Here is a 20,095-nt window from a genome sequence, read left to right as displayed (position 1 = left end):
CGGTGCTTTGGGTCTCCCACCTCTTCTAGGACAGGTTCTGTGGTCCAAGTCCTCTAATGGGCAGTAGGTGACCATCTCTTTGAGAACAGGTCCTGCAAGCTGTGTGCTGCAGGTTACCAGGCTGTCCTGCCGTGCCCCCATCCTGTGTCACTCAGCTCTGTGTAATTATTCTTCAAGATCTTTGCTCTGGCAGAACCAGCAGCACGGGAGCTGTTAAACTGCTTTCCTTGAGGCTGATTCTTAATTACCGAGTGAACAAACACAGAGAGAAGAAAAACAAGTTGCTAAAGCAATGTAAAGTACCACTCTGTTTAGTCCAGGACCCTCATCCTGGTACATGATGAGGGAGACAAAGGGGAGAGCTCTACCTGCACCACCAGGTAAAGCTTCAGCTCTTACCTAAACAGAAGGGATCCAAACCAGGGGATCCTGCAGCATTCCCCCCTTCCCAGGTCAGTCCCCATGTGTCCTGCCTGTCTAGCAAGAAGGGGGGGCAGGCGGAGGCCACTATGGCAGAAATCTCTTAATAATGAGAAAGAACAGTGCGTCTCCTTCATGTAGTTAATGAACTTGACTGGGGAAATCCTTCACAGCTGTGTAAATAAGCACACCTCCCAGCGGGGCTCCTGCAGCCGGAGCAGATGTGCTGAGGCTGCAGGGGATGGATCAATAAAAATGTAATAAAATTGCAAAGCAGTCAGTCACACAAAGACCCCAATGGATGCCAAGGTGGAAGATAACCCTGCAGCCAGAGCTGCCCTTGCTCAGACCTCTTTCTTCCCCCGTGGTCTGAGCCCAGGGGATGGTTTCTCAGTTGCACATCAGCCTTTGTATTTTAATCCAGCCCCAAATGATTTCTTCTTTGGCTCTTTAATTAGCCCCTTCCTCTCTCATAAAATAAGGTGATGAAACCTGTCTTCTTCCTGGGAGGCTGTAAGTGTTGGCACAGCCACAGCTTGAAGAGATGTCAAATCTCCAGGTTGGCTTTGGGTGATGGTCACAAGGAGCTGCATTATTTGGCATTTACTGTTTGGTGTCAGAGGGTATCACTGTCTTCCCATTCAGGCACACAGGGCACTGGTCCCATGGGCATTTTGGGACAGGACAAAGCCACCCACTGAAGCCTGGTGTCAGCCACAGAGTCGCTATGGATTGAGACTGAGTTCTCCATGGGGCCACACCGTGCTTTCCTGGTGGTGATTTATAACGGTGCTGCAGCCCAGACCCCAGGAACGAAAGGCAGCCCCAGCGAGAAGTGCTGAGCTCAGCCTTTCAGAGCTCAGCAGTCAGCAGATACCTTATGGAATGCGGCTTTAATTGTTTGTTTATTTTGTTTGATTCGCTTAGTTATTCATTTTGCTCTTGGCGGATGCAAGAGCCAAGGGAGGGAGGAATGGCTTACAGGGTTGGGAGAGGGCTGGCGAGGAGCAGGGGCTTGCAGAAAACAGGAGATTTCTCATCATAAACTGTAATGCGTTTAAATTCCACTATGGGACAGGGCTGGCAGGAGGAACAAAATATCTTTGGAGTACCCACAGCAGATCCCACTCTTGCTGGCCTTGAATTGCTCATTCTACTGTGTTTCGTGAGTCCTCTGGGTCACACCTTCTCTGTCCCCCATCATGGCTCTGATGCTGCAAGGGTGCAGCAGAGGTTGGCTCTCCATAGGGAGAGCAAATGGAGCACCTTCTCTAGGGGATTGCCCAGGCATTCTGCTCTACAGCATGCCTGCAAGCAGTTGAATTCCCCTCTCCTGTCTCCTCCTTCTCCTCCCTCCCCTCAGTTTACTCTTCCTTTCCCCCCACCCCCAGCTGCTTTGCATTTTTGTGCTCCCAGGCACAGCTGGGCCACCCCTCCCCTCCATCTGCCCCTTTGATGTGTAATAACGACTTACAGATTTAGGAGATTTCGGTTGCTGCAATGTAGGGGCTTCCCAGCTCTGGCAGGCAGCTCATGACCGCCGCCAGTGCCTGCAGGAGCAAACTGCCAGGACCTGGAGATACTTCTCTCTGTTGGGGTCCTCTTTCCTTTCTCTCCTTTGACATCATTTTAAACCTCAGCATCTTTCCTAGGAGGGGTGAAAGCCTGTTCCCTCAACTGCTTGGCCGAGGGCTTCAACTTCTACACGGAGAGAGCTGCAGCCGTGGTGGATGGGACGCCGTGCCGGCAGGATTCCAACGACATCTGCGTCAATGGGGAATGCAAGGTGGGATAGGTTTAGTGTGAGGGCAGGTCCAACATGGTTACAGGTATCACTGTGGTGCAGGATGCCATCCAAAGAGACCTGGGCAGGCTTGAGTAATGCTCCCAGGAGAACCTCATCTGGTTCAACAAAGCTGAGTGCAAGGTCTGTATGTGGATCGCTGCAACCCACACTACCAATCCAAGCTGGTGGATGTTAAAGGATTGAATAATAAACTCATAGAATGGTTAAGGTTGGGAGTGGGCTTCAGGGCCCCACCAGGATGGCTAATATCCCACTGCTCCTTCCCCCAGCACGTGGGCTGTGACCGTGTCCTGGGCTCTGACGCCAAGGAGGACAAGTGCCGTGTGTGTGGGGGAGATGGCAGCTCCTGTGAGACCATCGAGGGCATCTTCAACCAGTCACTGCCGGAGGGAGGTAGGGGGCAGGCAGCCAGCATCACCCCCCTGGGGTCCTCCTCACCATGGCCATGTTGGTGTCACCTGTGTATCTCCACTCTGATGACAGCTGGCACCCAGGTGCCTGGCTCCAAGTTCCTACCCCCCTTCCCATTCTGTTTAATTGTGATGGGTGGCTAAATGAGCACCTCTGCTCCGCCGCCATCTCATTTTGTGTTTTAGTCCCAGGTAACAGATGACATGCACTGCTGATGGGATGGGACTGGCTGTGGGCTCACAGGCTGAACTCCACTGCTCACAACCCCTCGGTATCTTGCAGGTTACGAGGAAGTGATCCAGATCCCCAAGGGCTCCGTCCACATCGACATTCGGGAGCTGAACCTCTCCATCAACTACCTAGGTGAGGAGGGCTGGGGGATGCTGAAATCCCAACCAGATGCTGCTTGGACAGGCTCCAGGCTTTTTTCTTTCCTCTTATCTTCCTTTTCTGTCCTTTGCATGATGTGCACCAATCAAAGAAGGGTGGGCAAGGTGCTTGAGTTCCCTGGCTGTGCCCCCCAGGACAGTTCTATGGGCTCAGAGGTGCTCCAGGTAAACTGAGGACTCCTTATGTCCATCCAAGCTGGATTTCTGTGCACTGGAAGCACAGCCCAAGTTCATATCTCTCTACTGCTGCCACCAAGGACTGTCCCTGTGCCCCAGGTGGGAAGAGAAGGAGCATCCTTTATCCTCAGTACTACAGAACTTCCTCTCTGCCCCTGAGCATGATGTCAGTACCAATGGGTGAGGGCAGGGGTGAGGCAGATGTGGACACAGATGTGTCAGAGGCAGAGCATGGGAATGTGGGTGGGAGCCGGTCTCCCTCTAGTGCTTCTCTTAAGCAACCGCAACTGGGCTGCCCTCCTCCTCCAGCAGTCCAGATTCAGTGTGCGCAGCTGGATTTGAGCCTGGCTTCTTTTGCTCAGCTTGTTCCACTGCCTGCTGCTCCATCACTGCCCTGGGCAGCTGGTCCACCTCCCTGAAGCATCATTTCTTCTCTTCTCTCTCCTCCATTGATTTGGGCATGTGCTTTGTTTTCCTGCTGAATCTGTTTTCCCTGTCCTGGCAGCATTGAGAGGTGATGCTGGCGAGTTTTACATCAATGGGAAGCTCTCCATTGACCCACCACGGCGCTTCGACATCGCAGGCACCACATTCCACTACAGGAGATCCCCAGATGAGCCTGAGTCCCTGGAGGCCCTGGGACCCACCAATGTCACCCTCTTTGTCATGGTTGGTAACAGCGTGTTCCTTTGTGCCCCCACCAGACTTTGTCTAAAGGGATTTTGTGGTGTCTACATGGGAATTAGAGCTAACCAGCCCTTGTCCTTGCTACTCAGTGTAAAAGGGACACAGGGATCAAAGGTAAATTGCACTAAATTCTCAGGTTTCCATCTCTTGATCTTCCAAGATATGGAAATATTCATTTTGAGAGTGTATAGGATCTTGTTCTCTGAACATGTCACCTTCGTGCCTGTTCAAATGTGCTGCTACATCCATGGCAGAAGGGGCTGAAAGAGGGAATGGAAGAGACTTCAGCCACCCTGAATTCCAGACTAGACACTGGGGCTTGGGGACACCATCTATGCTGGCTTCTGTGGCACTGATGTGTTCTCTACAGGTCCTCGTACGGACAGAGCTGCAGGGGATCCGGTACAAGTTCAATGCTCCCATCAGCAGAGATGCATCCAACCAGTATTCATGGCAATACACCCCGTGGACCAAGTGCTCAGTGCTGTGTGCAGGAGGTGAGGTTTGACCTGGTGTCAGCAGAGGGAAGCTCTCCCTCGGATCTCTTGGGCTGCTTCCCATGGGGGCAGACAAAAGGGTTTGCATCAGGTCTTATTGTAGAATCATTTGATTTGGAAGGCTCAAGCCTCAGCCTTGCTCTCACCCCATTGCCTCCTTCTCTCGGCAGGCAGCCAGATCCAGTCTGTTGTGTGCAGGAAACTCTCCGACAGCTCGACAGTCTCCAACCATTTCTGTAGCCCTGAAACCAAAATGCTGGAGCGGCAGAGGCCGTGCAACACCGAGCCCTGTGCCCCTGCGTGAGTACCACAGGTGGAGGGAGCATGGATGGAAGAAGGTGAAATCCTCCCCTCTGCCACTTCCAAGTCACAGTCCTCTGCTAGAGTCCCTAAGGGTGACACTGCCTGGGCAGATGTCTGCTTTGTGCCCTTTGCATCTTTGCTTTTCTCTCCATCCCCAGCTGGGTGATCGGGAACTGGTCCGAATGCAGCCGAAGCTGCAATGAAGGCGTCCGCACACGCAGCGTCTTTTGCAAGCGTAAGATCTCTGCCACTGAAGAGAAGACTTTGGATGATGCCTCCTGCACCCAACCACGGCCAAAGATGCTGGAGCCTTGCAATAACCAGACATGCCCTCCAGAGTGGGTTGCTCTGGACTGGTCTGAGGTAAGCACTCATCTGCTGCTCTCAGCTGCCCAAAAACATGGTGTAGGTGACTGGGGTAGAACCATACAATCATAGAATGGCCTGGGCTGAAAAGGACCACAATGCTCATCTGGTTCCAACCCCCTGCTATGTGCAGGGTCACCAACCACCAGACCAAGATGCCCAGAACCACATCCAGCCTGGCCTTGAATGCCTGCAGGGATGGGGCATCCACAGCCTCCTTGGGCAACCTGTTCCTTAGCATCACCACTCATCACCACTGGTGATGCAGCCCATGGAGAGGGTAACACGGGGAGATGTCCCCTTGCAGTTTAACAGACAGGAGCATTGGTGGGCAATGCTACCACTGTCTTTGCTCCTTGTTGCACGTCTTGATTGCATGCGTATCTCCTCCCTGCAGTGCACCCCAAGCTGTGGGCCAGGTTTCCGCCACCGCATCGTGCTCTGCAAGAGCGGCGACCACAGTGCAACACTGCCCACCTCCCAGTGCCCCGAGGGCTCCAAACCCCCCACCAGCATGAGGTGCAACCTGCGGCGCTGCCCACCCCCACGCTGGGTGACCGGCGAGTGGGGAGAGGTATGGATGCTCCTTCCTTATCCCCATAGATCCCACATGAGCCTTTTACCAGCATCCTTGGTGGCATGGCTGTCAACATGTCAGTGTGACATAGAGTTGTCCCCACAGCTCCCAGCCCTGCTGGAGGGATGCCCTGAGGCATGTGCAGAATGTGCCATGAATTTCTGAGCAGCCCCTGCCTTGTCAGCAGTGCTCCCTCCCTTCCAGCCAGGTGATGATTGAGCACTTCACCTGCTCTGCAGCACAAATCCCTTAGATCTATGGCTTCAAACCTTATTGCTACCAACAAGGAGGGGTGTCCTGCCATGGCAGTGGGGCTGGGTGGGTGTCAACACCTCATTCACAATGAGCCCCAAATGTACCAGCACCCCCCCAGCCAAGCTGTAGTGTGAGGTGGGGGATATTTTGGGACAGTATGGCCATAGCTGGGACATGGCAGCAGCACAGCAGGTGGCTGGGCACAATTCAGTGTGTGTGCAACCACAAGGACACCTGGTGGTCACTGTGTGGGACACAGCTCATCCCTGGGACACAACAGTGTGCTGGAATGGATGCAAGTGGAGCTACCATCGTTCCCTCCAGCATGGCAATGCTGGCATCCCTTTTGACGTGGGAGCACAGGAGGGCTGGGAAGGGGTATGATGGGTCAAGGCTGCATGGACAGACCCTTGCAGAGGGCCCTGGAGCCTTGGATCAAGATTCTGGGAAGCAGGGCTGGAGCTCTCAGCTGTGTCACTGGTACCAAGAGAAGGAACAATTGCTTCAAACACCCTTTGCACCTCCTGGGAGCTGCTGTGCCCTCTTCCCCTACATCACAGTGTTGTGTTCTTCCCTGCAGTGCTCTGCACATTGTGGCCTTGGCCAGCAGCGACGATCCGTCCAATGCTTGGCTCATACTGGGCAGCCCTCCAGTGACTGCCTGGAGACCCTGCAGCCCCCCGGCATGCAGCAGTGTGAGACCAAGTGTGAATCAGGACCCACAGACAACCCTGAAGGTGAGGGAGGCAGTGGGACTGGGGGAAAGGATTGAGCCCCACCAGTTTCAAAGCCACAGGGCACAGCTCTGGGTGTTGTAGGGTGAGGCAACGGTAACTCCACTCTTTTTTGTCACCCATCCAGAATGCAAGGATGTGAACAAAGTGGCATATTGCCCACTGGTGCTGAAGTTCAAGTTCTGCAGTCGTGCATACTTCAGGCAGATGTGCTGCAAGACCTGCCAAGGACACTAGGAACACAGTTACCCCATGGGAAAACTGGAAGGCAAGAGCTGTGCCAGAGGGCCAACGAGCCGGGCCCTTCCTCTCGCCCTGGGAACCTTCCCCTGGGTCCAACACAGACTCTGGTCGTGCTTCCAGAGGGAGCCGGTATCACCCCACTTGTCCCCCCAAAGACACGCACCTTTCGTCCCCAAGCATCCCAATGGCAGGATCCCAGTTAAACCACTGCTGGCTGCTGCAGAGACCACGGCCAAACACGAGAGGAGCAGGTCAAGGTGGTGGGAGAGGGAGAAGCTGGGCAGAGCGCGGCAGCAGGGACATTACTTGAAATTCTGAGACTGTTATTTATTTCATAGTGGACCCAGGTCCTGCAGGTACCGAAGCTCCCACGTCCCAATGGCCGGGGACATGGGGATGAGTTTTCAGGTGCCATGGGTGATGTGCTTCTGGGTGATGGAGACGAGCTGCCGTGGGGGGCAGGGTGGGATCAGGGCTGTTGGCTTCGTCATTTGCGCCCTGTCACTTTGGGACCTGCAGCGGGTGATGGAGAACAGTGAGCGGAGCAGTGACACCAGTTTAACTGGGACAGGGAGTTCTTCCAACTCTCTTAACAGCCTACTTCGATTGGGGCGTCCCTCTATTTTTCCCTAAAAGCCCTTGTCACTATTATGACTATATTTTGATTCCAGAGGCACCTCGGAGCTCTCAGGGCTGAGGTGTGCTTGGGGTTGCATGATCCCTTATGGGGCGTTGAGGACGTGCTGGGCTGCAAGAAGCAAAGCCAGGGGGGATACAAGAGGAGAACTCATGGCCACAGTGTCCTCATGGCCAACCTGTGAAGTGGGACCTATATCTGCCCAGCCCTGGCTGGGTCCTCCCCAGGGAATGCTGCAGCCTCCAAAGGTGCTTTCCCTCTAAGTGTGCTTTTGCCTCCAAAGGTGCTTTGCCTCCAATGGTGCTCTGCCTCCGTCGGCATCTCACTGCATGCACCTCAGGGTGCCAGTCCCAATGCCACCCCCAGGAGACCTCCAGAGATGGGAAGAGAGCAGGTTAACATTCTTTCAGGTCCCCTCCTCCTTGGCTAAACCCACCCATCTCCACGGACCACAAGCAGCCTGTGGGAGAAGACCTGAATTTGCGATGTACTGAGCATGTGCTTCATGTTACTAGTATTATTGTGGGGCCTTTCTGCATTACAAAGAGGAGAAACCTTGTCCCAGGCTACGCTCTGTCCCCCATGGAGGTCATCCTCAGGGTGCAGGGTCAGGGTCAGCCCCTATCCCCAGAGCAGACCCCTCCAGCCCTGTTGTGTCCCTCTCCTGTCTATTTTTCCCTGCTCGGAGCCGATCGCAGCTTCTCTGGTGCTCAGCAATCCCCCTTTGGCTGGTGAGCGGGTGTGGGTTTGTCTTCCTTCCCAGTGCAAAGCTCCATTCTGACGTTTTGGGAGGGGGTGTTTTCACCTTTTTATATAGATATATATAATGGAAAAAAAAAAAAATGTTCAAAATACTAACTCTGAGGAGGAGCGACGTAACGGCATGATTTATAATAAAGGAGTAGCTACGATCCCAGGTGCAGCTTCTGGTCCCAGTGTTATTTCTCCACTGGAAAGCCTCAGTCCTGGGCAGCTCTGGGCAGAGGCTCTGAGCATCCTGGATCCAGGCAGCATCCATCAGCATCGCCCACATCCCATATGGTGTCCTCAGCACCCCCTGGCAGTGGCACTGGGGACACACCAGGCTGGGCCACCCCAAGGCCCTTCAGTAGCAGGGAGACGCCCTCCTCCTCCCCCCCACCCTCGGCAAAAGGGCCATAAATGAGGAAGTGGGAGGAGGAAAAAACTTGAGTTGCAGTCTGTAGTTGCAACAGCAACACGAAAGAGAAGCTCATCGTGATGGACTTTGGCCCTCGGTGACAGCAGCCACAAGTGCCCTGTTCCCAGGGGCAGGACACAGGGACACAATGGTGAGTGCCAGATGGGTCCTTGCTGAGCTGCGTGCCCCCACCTTTCCCCCAGGTGCTGTTGGGGTGTCACTTTGCTCTTCCTACTGCTGCAGTGCTATCCCAGCCCTGTCTTCCCCTGCACCCACTTGGGTCCCTTGTGGAGAGGGGACAGAGACATCCAGGCTTGAGTTAGAAGGAGCAGAGCTGGGGCTGAGCGATGAGTTCTCAGTGCAGGATTGGTGCAGGGCTGATGCTGGGAGCGCTGACTCAAGCAGGATGGAGGGCAGCAGGTGGTGAGTTCAATTAGGCACAGTGCCTGCAGGGGAACCCCTGTGTTCCTCCCAGCCCAGCTTCCCACCAGTGCTTCTGGTTTCAGGGCTCAGGGCACAGCTCATGGGTGGGGTGAGGGTTGCTGGGTGTCCCTGTGCTTGAGTGGGGGGACATACTGGGTGCTCAGGTCCTTAACTCACACCCTGAGGCTGCTGCAAGGGCAGCAGACAGAGCTGGAAGTTGATCTGGAGGATGAAGATGATGATAAAGGCTCTCAGAATGATGCTCAGACACGCAGCGAGCAGCTGCACAGCGTGGTTGCAGCCACATCCTCCAGCCCACAGCTCTGCTCCCTGCACATCTCTGCATGACACTGTCCCCGAGCATCACTTCTCACCAGCCTCACGGAGGGAGACAGTAGCTGGGGTGCAGCACGCCATCCAGCCTGCAGCAATTCAGAGCTGTCACCTCCACAAAGCCACTGCTTTGTGCACACATGCTCTGTCCCCTCTGTGCTTGGTGATGTTTTCTGTCTCCACAAGGGGCTGTGGGGCTGTATCCCCACTCCCTGCCCAACTCCAGCCTCCCCCCCCCCCCCAATAGGGGCAATGCCCCATCCCCTGATATTGGTGCTTGGAGAAGGCAGCTGGTGGTGATGCACTGCCTCGTGCTGCTCTTCTTGAGGCTTCCTGTGGTTTCAGAGGTGTTGGCTGCATCTGCCCTTGCTTATCTATCTCAAGGTGCCACAGGGTTATTTCTGGTGGTTTATACCTGAACCTTGAAGGAAAACAAGCAACATTTTGTGATAACTGCTGCAGGGCCACTCCCTCCCCATGCTCAGTGCTCCCAGGTCACTGGGTGCACCCACACTCGTAAAGGAATGGTTGCAATGCTGCTGCAAGGAGGGTCCTGGTGGCCTCTGCATCCACCATGCATGGGGCTATGCACAGAGTGGCTGCAAAGGGCATGGGATGGCTGGTCCAGGTGATGCTTAAGATGCTTCTGCTTGGCTCAAGGATGGAGTGGCTCAGGGAGGTGTCTGGTCCCAGCCCATCGTGGCAGGTGGATGTCACACCACTGCTCACACCCCTTGCCTTGGCCAGCAGTGGTGGAGGGACTGGCCCAAACTTCAGAGCAATTCAGCTGCTGCCCTGCAAAATTCTCTGCTTCCCATGGGGACTCCACCCAAGACCCTCACCCATCCCTGGGCCTCATTGAGCAGTGAGTTCAGGCAGTGTCCAACAGTGCTTCAGAGCCCAACCACCTCCCCCTCCTGAAAGGCTGCTCCCCCAGAGGAGCAAACTACAGCATCATGAAACCCTTCACCTTGTGGGATGCACCCAGGAAAGCCAGAATGAGGTGGAACTACCCATGGCACTGCTGATGTAGGGGGCAAACCCTTCATTCAAAGTGAGCTGGTGCTTTTCCTGCATCTGGTACCCAATTGAGGCAGGAAGGCCCCCAGTCTGTGCCCAAGGAAGGAGAAGCTCTGGGTGTGAGCTCAAAAGCTCTGAGCTGCAGACCAGGAAATGCCTGTTTTTGCCTTAATTCTGTGCCGGAAATGGCGGTGTGAGAGCAGGATGCCTGTACAAGGAGACCTAGGGTGATGGGGGCTGTGGGTGGGGAAGGAGATCTACGAGGTTCCCTCTGTGCCCCCTCCTAATGCTGCTGGGTTGTGCCAGCCCCCAAGGGTGGGGCTGTGGGCAGCAAAGGCATTGGGGTCCTGAGGCCTGAGAGCTTGAGGACAATGAAACAAAAGGGGAAGAGAAGAAAAGGGAAATGGAAAGAGTAAGAGGCTGAAGCTGATGGGGGGAGAAGTGAAATCAGCTCTGGGAGCATTAGGGTGAAAGCGGAACCATGGGGCTGGTGGCCATGGGACCAGTGCACAGAGGGGCCACGCGTGGCTCTGGTCCTCTCCTGAGATGAGGGGTTTCTTCATGCACAATGTGATCTCACCCACCCCAGGCTGTGTGTAGCCCTATAATGGCTTAAATCCCAGCTCATTTGGCCCATTTGGGTACCAGCAGTTTTGGGGCTGGATCCTTCTCCAACCTCTGTGCCCTTTCCCTGCAGGGTAGCAAGGAGCGCTTCCACTGGCAGAGCCACAACGTCAAGCAGAGCGGTGTGGATGACATGGTGCTGCTGGCCAAGATCTCCGAGGAGGCCATCGTGGAGAATCTCAAGAAGCGCTTTATGGATGATTACATCTTCGTATCCTTCCCAGGATGGGGATGGGGAGCAATGGGGCTGTGCTCCAAGACTTCACCGACACAGAGTGTCCATCCATGCATGGGGCTGGGGTCAGGATCAGCCAGGGGGATGCAGGTGGTGGTGGCAGCCCTTTAGAGCTGGTGCAGCACATGTGCATCACTGCTACCCAGGGGAAGAACCCCTTAGTCTCATCAGCAGTGTGGTCACACTGTTATATGTCCTGAGATTCTGCTATCACCCATGGCACTGGCCCAGGGTGCCCAGAGAGCTATGAATGCCCCATCCCTGGAGGTGCACAAGGCCAGGCTGTACAGGGCCTTGGGCAGCCTGATCTGGTGGGTCTTGAGGTCCATTCAAACCTAAGTGATTCCATCATCACTGACATCATCCCCTCCTGCTGTTGCCCTCACTGCATGGATGCCCACCAGGTGCACCAGCAACAGACCCAAGCAAGCCCTGTATGGGGTGGAAGGATGTATATGGGTGGGACACCACTGAGCCCATGCAGGATGCAAAGCCCCTGTCTCTTACATGTTGTCCCCCAACCCACATACATCTGTGGTTACAGGCTCAGTCTCAGAGGTGACACTGCTGAGCAATGAGCATGTGGTCTGGAGGCTCTCAGGCTCCTTGAGAATGGGGAACTGTCCCCGTTTTGGAACCAAACCCAGCACCTGCTTGGGTTCAAAGCCAGCTCAGCACCCAGCTGCATGGCCCTGCTGCACTCAGTTCCCAGCTCCAGGAGCAGAGGAAGGACTCCATGGCTGCAGAATGGGACACGGTAGGAGCTGGGGTGTGGAGCACCCCTTGCAGCTGTGGTTTCCCCCAGTCTCAGCTCTGGCCTTACAAGGCGATGCTCAGCCATGGCTGGAGGTGACGCAGCTTGCTGTCCATTCTGTCAGCAGCCCCAGGGCTTTCAATGTGTTTGGGGGCTGGGTTTGGGGTTGGCTTTTTTTGGAGGAGAAGGAGGAGGAAAAAATACCCCACACAGCTTCTTTCTTCCTTTTTTCGCCCCCGTCCAGCTGTGACTCAATGCCCCACGCTTCTGCATTTCCCAAGATAAAAAAACAAACCCTGAAGTTCTCCCCTGAAAACAGGACATCAGCATCCACCCCAGGGCACCTCATCCCTACCCACAACCTCATCACCTCCAGGCACAGCCCCAACCCATACGCTTTGGGCAGGGACCCCCTGGAACCTATTGCTGATGCGGTGAGCAGGAAGGGGGATTCAGGACATGGGGTACAGGACATGAGACATGGGAGAGGATGAATGGACCTTGACCTGCTGCCCAGACCTACATTGGACCAGTGCTCATCTCTGTCAACCCCTTCAAGCAGATGCCATATTTCACCGACCGGGAGATTGAGCTGTACCAGGGGGCGGTGAGGCTGCAGGGCTGGGGAAGGGATAACAAGGGTTCATTAACTTTAATTTGGTGCATTTGCATGCAAGCACTTGGGGTTGTCCCATGAGGGTATTGCAGGGGTCAGTGCTCCCAAATGGTGAGTTTGTAAGAAATGGGAAATTCAAGGGAAATTCAGCTCACAGTGCACACTAAAGTGACCTAAGCCATGCTTTGGTGCTTGGCTCTGCCCTATGCTCTTCCACAAGTGCAGGGTACTGAAGCAAGCACCTGGCACTGTGCTGCTGCCTCCTGTACACGTGGGCAGAGTTAAGGGGATCCCAACATCACCATCTTTACACCCCTGTTTTAGGCTCAGTATGAAAATCCCCCCCACATCTATGCCCTGACGGACAACATGTACCGAAACATGCTGATCGATGGGGAGAACCAATGCGTCATCATCAGGTAGGGGGTGACTGGGTGCCCCTATACCCTTCCCCCAGGCAAACACAGCATGAGGGGTGGCTGCAGCCCAGTGCAGTCCTGAGGGCTGTGCTCCCAGCCGGGGACTGAGCTTTGTGCAATGAGCTTTTCCGGCTGAGCGTTGCAAGGAAGGGGTGAGGAAGTGGGGCAAGGCTAAAACTTCCCCTTCAGCCCTCCCTATAAAATCCAGCACCTCCTGCTGCAGCTCCTCACGCAGCCCTGTCCATGTCCCAGAGCCCCCATGAGATCACCCCATGGGCCCCCATTTCATCTCTCCTCTGCTTTTTTGCACAGCGGAGAAAGCGGTGCTGGGAAAACAGTGGCAGCCAAATACATCATGGGCTACATCTCCAAAGTGTCCGGGGGTGGTGACAAGGTGCAGGTAGGGCTGACTCCCACCCTGTACCCATCACTTCCCAACATCCCTGCCCCCCAAACCCTGCATGGAGCAGCATCAAGGATCGGGGTCCCAGCTCCACCCCCAGCCCCTTGGGGCAGCTGCAGTGAGTGCCTTCACATGGCCCTGCTCACCCTCATGCCCTGCTCTGACCATCAGCACGTGAAGGACATCATCCTGCAGTCCAACCCACTGCTGGAAGCCTTCGGCAATGCCAAAACCGTTCGCAACAACAACTCGAGCCGCTTTGTAAGTCACCAGGGCTGGCACAGAACGTGCTGCCTGCCCTGCTGCCTGCTGGCACCACAGACTGGATTTGACCCCACAGATGCACTGACAGCTCTATGCCCACACAGGGGAAGTACTTTGAGATCCAGTTCAGCCGGGGCGGAGAGCCCGACGGGGGAAAGATCTCCAACTTCCTACTGGAGAAGTCTCGGGTGGTGAACCAGAATGAGCATGAGAGGAACTTCCATGTCTACTACCAGGTATGGGGCAGCGAGGCCGGCTGGGTGCAAGGCTATAGGGCCGGTGATTGCAGCCCCCTTTGATTTCCCATAGCTCATTGAAGGGGCATCTCAAGAGCAACGCCAGAACTTGGGCATCATGAGCCCCGATTATTACTACTACTTGAACCAGTCGGACACGTACCAGGTAGAGGGCACAGATGATCGCAGTGATTTCCTTGAGACCATGGTAAGTGCCCCCAGGGGGCTTCCTAAAGCTGTTAAAGGCCAAACTGGGGCTGACAACCACCTGTGTGCTCCTAGAACGCCATGCAGGTCATTGGCATCCGGGGTGAGGACCAGCAGCTGGTGCTGCAGATCGTTGCTGGGATCCTACACCTGGGGAATATCAGCTTTCGGGAGGAGGGCAACTATGCCCGGGTGGAGAATGCTGACTGTGAGTAGCTGAGAAATGGAAATTGTTCTCACCTGTTCTCACCTCTGTTCTGGGGAGGCCATATCAGGAGCACTGGGCTCAGTTCTTGTCCTATATCTCACAAAGCTGCCCCATTGCTGGTCCCCATTGTGTTTGGTGGGATGGGGGAAGCATTATGTAGGTTTCAGGAAGCTCTGATCCCCTTCTGCCCAGCTCTGGCTTTCCCTGCCTACCTGCTGGGCATCGACCGTGACCGCCTCAATGACAAGATCACCAGCCGCAAGATGGACAGCAAGTGGGGCGGCCGCTCCGAGTCCATCACCGTCACCCTCAACGTGGAGCAGGCAGCCTACACAAGGGATGCCCTGGCCAAGGGGCTCTATGCACGTGTCTTTGACTTCCTTGTGGAGGTGGGTGCCTGGGGTTAGAGGGGTACAGCCATGGGATGGGGGTGTTTGCTGCTTGTTTGAAGTGGATCCTGCTGTCCTTTTCCTGCAGTCCATCAATAGGGCCATGCAGAAACCCTATGAGGAGTATAGCATTGGAGTGCTGGATATCTATGGCTTTGAAATATTCCAGGTGAGTGCTGCTTAGCTGTGGGAGCCCAGCTGAGGACTGCCCTGCTCTGGAGAAGGGGACCTGGAGTAGTACATCTGTTTGGGGTCACCTTGATGTAGAAGGCAATTCAACCCCTTCTTTTTCTATCCTTCTGTAGAAAAATGGTTTTGAGCAGTTCTGCATTAACTTTGTGAACGAGAAGCTGCAGCAGATCTTCATAGAGCTCACCCTGAAGGCAGAGCAGGTATGGGGAGGCTGAAATCCCAATTCCCTCACCCTGCACACATTCTTTGGGTACAGAGACGGAGCCCCTCCAGCTCTCCTGGTGCTCCCTCAGGAGGAGTATGTGCAGGAGGGCATCAAGTGGACCCAGATCCAGTACTTCAACAACAAGGTGGTGTGTGACCTGATAGAAAACAAACTGGTGAGTGGGGGGGGGGGGGGGGAAGCAAGGACCAGCCCTGCTGGGTGCACCCTCAGGGAACAGCAGCTCCATGTCTTGCATCCAAATTACAGCTCATTGCAAAGCTGCTTTTAAGCAGCACCCATCTGCAGCCAGGTGCAGGACTGAGCCTTGCCTATAGACTTTAATCAGCCCTGGTTTTGTTCTCCCTCTTCCAGAACCCCCCTGGGATCATGAGTGTCTTGGATGATGTTTGTGCCACTATGCATGCCACCGGTGAGGGTGCAGACCAGACCCTGCTGCAGAAGCTGCAGGCAGCTGTGGGGACCCACGAGCACTTCAACAGCTGGAGCTCAGGCTTCGTCATCCACCACTATGCAGGCAAGGTGTGGCACCCCGCATCCTTTACACTGTACTTTGAACCCTGCATCCTGCACCCCTCAGCCCCACATTCTGAGCTTCCCCTTGCCCCCAGGTCTCCTATGATGTGAATGGTTTCTGTGAGCGCAACCGGGATGTGCTCTTCACTGATCTGATCGAGCTGATGCAGAGCAGCGAATAGTGAGTCTGGGCCACCCCCCACAAGAGATGGGGTCAAGGGCAGCATCCTCAAAACCCAGACTATAACACTTTGCTGGTTCTGCCATTACTGGAACTGGTGCTCAGCATCACCCCACAGAGCATGTGGGGAATGCAGGGCTGGGTAGAGGCCACACAGGGCACCCGACAGCTCTCACCTGGGGGCTCTCCTCTGCTTTTCAGTGCTTTCATTCGGATGCTGTTCCCAGAAAAGCTCGATGCTGACAAAAAGGGCCGCCCAACCACTGCAGGATCCAAAATCAAGGTAGGTCCTGGGGGCTACAAGAAGGCAACTGAGGGGCTGCTGGGCTCCCACTGCCACCTTTAACGCTCCAGAGGTCGATCTTTACAACAGAAACAGGCTAACGACCTGGTGAACACATTAATGAAGTGCACACCACACTACATCCGCTGCATCAAGCCCAATGAGACCAAGAAACCACGGGACTGGGAGGAAAGCAGGTAACAGAGCGGGGTATGGGGACAGCAGCTGGTGCTGGGGTGGTGGCCATCCTCCCAACAGGTGGGACCCCGCTTTGGTCCTGCTGTGCCAGGGGAGCACAAGGGAAATGTGGGGATACGTATCTCTCTGAGTGGGGCTCCATCCCAGCCCCAACCCACACATACACATGGGCACAGAGCTATGGGGATGGGTAGAGCTGGGCCACCATGTGCACCCCGCAGGGTGAAGCACCAAGTGGAATACCTGGGGCTGAAGGAGAACATCCGTGTGCGCCGGGCGGGTTTTGCCTATCGCCGAATCTTCCATAAATTCCTGCAACGGTGAGGGCTGGGGGGCTGCGTGGAAGGGATGCATGGCTTGGCCACCACTCACAGCCCCTCTGCTGACAGCTACGCCATCCTCACCCCTGAGACGTGGCCATCGTGGCGTGGGGATGAGCGGCAAGGTGTGCAGCACTTGTTGCGCTCTGTCAACATGGATCCGGACCAGTATCAGATGGGTCGGAGCAAAGTGTTCGTCAAGAACCCTGAGTCGGTGAGTGATGGGGGCACGGTGGGCAGCTCAGCACAGGGTCAAGCAACACAGGGGTTGGACCCTGCTCAAGGCTCAGCTCCCACCTGCCCCCATCCTGCAGCTCTTCCTCCTGGAGGAGATGAGGGAGAGGAAATTTGATGGCTTTGCCCGGGTGATCCAGAAGGCCTGGCGTCGACACGTCGCCATCCGGAAGTATGAGCAGATGCGGGAGGAGGGTAAGGCTGTGATGACCAGTGTCCTTCAAAGGATGCCCTTGGCTGGGGACAGCCCCACTCCTAATTACAGCTGTAACATGGCACAGTAATGAGGGACATTCACAGAATCATTAAGGCTGGAAAAGACTTTCATGGTCAGCAGTCCAACCATCAACCCATCACCACGTGTTCATTCATTAAGGGGTGGGAAAGGCCAACCATCATCCACAACCATTGGCAGTTCCCAACCCTCCCAAGCATACAGTGAAAAATCAAGCAAAAATAGAGCAGCTGAAACCCTCCCTTCCACAATGTGAAGTTTTGGGGACAACTGCTGTGTTTCATGGCCTGGTGATGCCCAATCAGCATTGCTTTGGGTCCCACACAGCCTCCAACATCCTGTACAACTTCAAAGAGCGACGGAGGAACAGCATCAACAGGAATTTCGTGGGTGATTACCTGGGCATGGAGGAGCGGCCGGAGCTGAGGCAGTTCCTGGCCAAGAGGGAACGAATCGACTTTGCTGACTCCATCACGAAGTATGACCGCAGGTTCAAGGTAAGGGGAGCAGGGGGAAGGCCAAGCTGTGTTTCATGTAATGCAGCCCTAAACCTAACACTAACCTCATTCTAACCCTAAGTCCATCATAATAGAATGCAATGCGATGCAATGAAGTCCTATACAATGTAATGCAACTTAACACAATGCAACCCTAACCCTAACTAACTGTAACCCTAACCTCATCCAAGCCCTAACCCAAATGCAATAGAACCAAAGGCAATCCAATGAGAATAAGTGAAATCCAAGGAAACTAAATCCCTTGGGTGAGACATTCTGCCTCTCAGCAACCAATTCTCACCCCCTGAGCCCACCTTTTCCAGCCCATCAAGCGGGATTTCATCCTCACCCCCAAGTACTTCTACCTGATCGGGAGGGAGAAGGTGAAGAAAGGCCCCGAGAAGGGGCAGATCAAGGAGGTGCTCAAGAAGAAGGTGGAGATCCAGGCGGTGAGCGGCGTCTCGCTGAGGTGTGTTCCCCCAGATCATCCCCATCCTATGATACCCCCAACCCAACCCCAGTGCTGGCAGAGCCACGGGGATGCAGCATCCCTATTCCCTCCATGTCCCCTTGGGAGGCCCCCCCGGCCTGATGGGGTGTCTGTACCCCCCGTGACTCCCCTGGGGCTGCCCCCAGCACCCGGCAGGATGATTTCTTCATCCTTCACGAGAAAGATGCCGACAGTTTCTTGGAGTCCATCTTCAAGACAGAGCTGGTCAGCCTGCTGTGCAAGCGCTACGAGGAGCTGACCCGCAGCAAGCTGCACCTCAACTTCCAGGACACGTGAGGACAGGGATGGGGAGAGGGGACAAAGCACTATGAGGTCGCAACCTCCTGGTCCTCACAGCCCCTCTCCTCCTCCCAGACTACAGTTTAGGGTGAAGAAGGAGGGTTGGGGTGGTGGTGGCACACGTACTGTCACCTTCACCAGAGGACAGGGTGACGTGGCTGCCCTCAAAGCTGGAGGCAAAACGCTGACGGTCAGCATCGCAGATGGGCTGCCTCGGAACTCCAGTGAGTGATGGTCCTGGGGGCACCTGGGGGGGGGACAGGAGGACCAGGGCCATAGGGAATGGCTGGGGACATTGGGGTGAGCCACTGTGTGCCCTGTGGGGTTGGCATTTTGCACAGGAGGGATGTGCTGCTAATGGGGTCCCCATGGAGGATGTCACCTAATGGGGGTCCCAATGGAGGATGTCACCTAATGAGATCTTGTGTCCCCCCCACACAGAGCCCACCAGGAAGGGGGTGATGCAGAGCAAAGGTGGCAGCAGGCGGCCACCACCGCCCCGCAGTGCCCCCCCAGCACCCCAAGGTGAGCAATACCTATAGGCTCCTATTGCTGTCCTCATGGAGGGGGCTCCCCCCTTATGGGTGCCCCCTCATAACACACCATTCCCCCTGGGGGTGTTCCAGGTACCTACAGGAACGGCGCTCCCCAGTTCCCACGTGGGGATGCTCAGCCCAAGAGGGACACCTACACGACACCCCAGAAGCAAGCACGGGCCCCCCCGGCCACAGCACTGCCCCCCCAGAATGCCAACAGGAGGTCGAAGGCACGGCCCCCATCCGAGCAGAACATGGAGTTCCTCAATGTTCCTGACCAGGGGGTGGCTGGGTAGGTTCAATACCTATTCAATCTTCCCATCCCATTGCTGCAGGGACAAACTGGGCATCCTGGTAGGTGGCAGCAGGGCAGGGTTGGGGGTGTGCTGTGCTCTCACCTGGTGTGTTCCCATTGCACAGCATGCAGAGGAGACGCAGCGTGGGCCAGCGGCCCCCCCCAGCCAGTCGCCCCAAGCCACAGCCCAAAGCAGCCATGCCACGCTGCAGGGCGCTCTATCAGTACATCGGGCAGGACGTGGACGAGCTCAGCTTCAACGTTGGAGACGTCATTGACATCCTCCTGGAAGGTACAGCCCAGATCCTGGCTCCCTGTAGCCACCCCATGTTTCACCCCACTGATTTTTCCTCCTCTCCTACACTTCACCCCACTGATTTTCCCCCACCTTGCAGATATCTCAGGCTGGTGGAAGGGTCGGCTTCACGGCAGGGAAGGGCTTTTCCCTGGGAACTATGTGCAGAAGATCTGAGCTGGGCACTGAGGATGCACCCGTGGTTCTGCCTTTAGGATGGCTCTCCTGCTCCAGATCCCATCCCATCCCTGGGCTGTGCCAGCAGCAGCACAGTGCAGCAGAGCAGGGACTCTTTGCTGCTTGTTCATAAGAGGTTGTGGAACTGTGGAAGTGACTTTGGGGCACAATAGGATCATTTTTGGTAACTATAAGGGTAAAGGTACCAGCAGTGGCTTTGGGACTACGGCATCGATGCCGCTTTGCAAACAAAGCACATCAGAGTCGGACTCTAAATCTGAGCCTGGAGTTTGTGTTCCTGCTGACCCCACTGGGACCCTATGGGGAAAG

At 55.4% G+C, this 20,095-nt stretch overlaps 2 protein-coding genes across 5 annotated transcripts in view; both read left to right on the top strand.

Moving 5' to 3' along the window:
* Nucleotides 1–8,425, top strand: part of ADAMTS10 (ADAM metallopeptidase with thrombospondin type 1 motif 10) — a 37,689-nt gene extending 29,264 nt beyond the window's left edge. For both annotated transcript variants that reach the window (XM_015886630.2, XM_032440986.1), the window contains exons 16-25: nt 2,073–2,206; nt 2,497–2,620; nt 2,921–3,001; nt 3,710–3,873; nt 4,262–4,388; nt 4,559–4,688; nt 4,850–5,054; nt 5,455–5,631; nt 6,470–6,626; nt 6,751–8,425. In XM_015886630.2, coding sequence (XP_015742116.1) covers nt 2,073–2,206; nt 2,497–2,620; nt 2,921–3,001; nt 3,710–3,873; nt 4,262–4,388; nt 4,559–4,688; nt 4,850–5,054; nt 5,455–5,631; nt 6,470–6,626; nt 6,751–6,860 — 1,409 coding nt within the window. In that variant the 3' untranslated portion in view covers nt 6,861–8,425. The remainder of the gene's footprint in view (nt 1–2,072; nt 2,207–2,496; nt 2,621–2,920; nt 3,002–3,709; nt 3,874–4,261; nt 4,389–4,558; nt 4,689–4,849; nt 5,055–5,454; nt 5,632–6,469; nt 6,627–6,750) is intronic.
* Nucleotides 8,426–8,675: 250 nt separating this feature from the next.
* Nucleotides 8,676–20,046, top strand: MYO1F (myosin IF). 3 transcript variants are annotated; one of them, XM_015886631.2, is made up of 28 exons: nt 8,676–8,813; nt 11,136–11,273; nt 12,569–12,658; nt 12,992–13,086; nt 13,399–13,486; nt 13,661–13,750; nt 13,858–13,989; nt 14,063–14,197; nt 14,272–14,404; nt 14,597–14,793; nt 14,882–14,962; nt 15,099–15,185; nt 15,279–15,365; nt 15,563–15,730; nt 15,820–15,905; nt 16,107–16,188; nt 16,279–16,385; nt 16,608–16,706; nt 16,776–16,920; nt 17,021–17,135; nt 17,503–17,672; nt 17,996–18,141; nt 18,309–18,455; nt 18,538–18,686; nt 18,904–18,987; nt 19,089–19,290; nt 19,419–19,585; nt 19,689–20,046. In XM_015886631.2, the coding sequence occupies exons 1-28, from the start codon at nt 8,811–8,813 to the stop codon at nt 19,763–19,765; spliced, it is 3,300 nt and encodes a 1,099-aa protein (XP_015742117.1). In that variant the 5' UTR covers nt 8,676–8,810; the 3' UTR covers nt 19,766–20,046. The 3 variants fall into 3 exon arrangements, with proteins under 3 accessions (XP_015742117.1, XP_032296876.1, XP_032296875.1); XM_032440985.1 differs by lacking the exons at nt 8,676–8,813; nt 11,136–11,273; nt 12,569–12,658 and adding exons at nt 11,386–12,054; nt 12,296–12,485; XM_032440984.1 differs by lacking the exons at nt 8,676–8,813; nt 11,136–11,273; nt 12,569–12,658; nt 16,608–16,706 and adding an exon at nt 12,226–12,485.
* The last annotated feature ends 49 nt before the right edge of the window (nt 20,047–20,095 follow it).

The sequence above is a fragment of the Coturnix japonica genome, chromosome 28 (genome assembly GCF_001577835.2).
Source record: "Coturnix japonica isolate 7356 chromosome 28, Coturnix japonica 2.1, whole genome shotgun sequence".
Lineage (NCBI taxonomy): Eukaryota > Metazoa > Chordata > Aves > Galliformes > Phasianidae > Coturnix > Coturnix japonica.
The sequence above is the reverse complement of the archived record's forward strand: the minus strand, read 5'-3'. Positions and strand labels throughout refer to the sequence as shown.

Coding starts and splice junctions, on each gene's coding strand:
- MYO1F (XM_032440985.1), top strand. CDS start 11,984: ATGGCCCTGCTGCACTCAGTTCCCAGCTCCAGGAGCAGAGGAAGGACT. Junction 17,136..17,502: donor TGAGCAGATGCGGGAGGAGG/GTAAGGCTGTGA, acceptor GGTCCCACACAG/CCTCCAACATCCTGTACAAC. Junction 18,687..18,903: donor TGGGCTGCCTCGGAACTCCA/GTGAGTGATGGT, acceptor CCCCCCACACAG/AGCCCACCAGGAAGGGGGTG.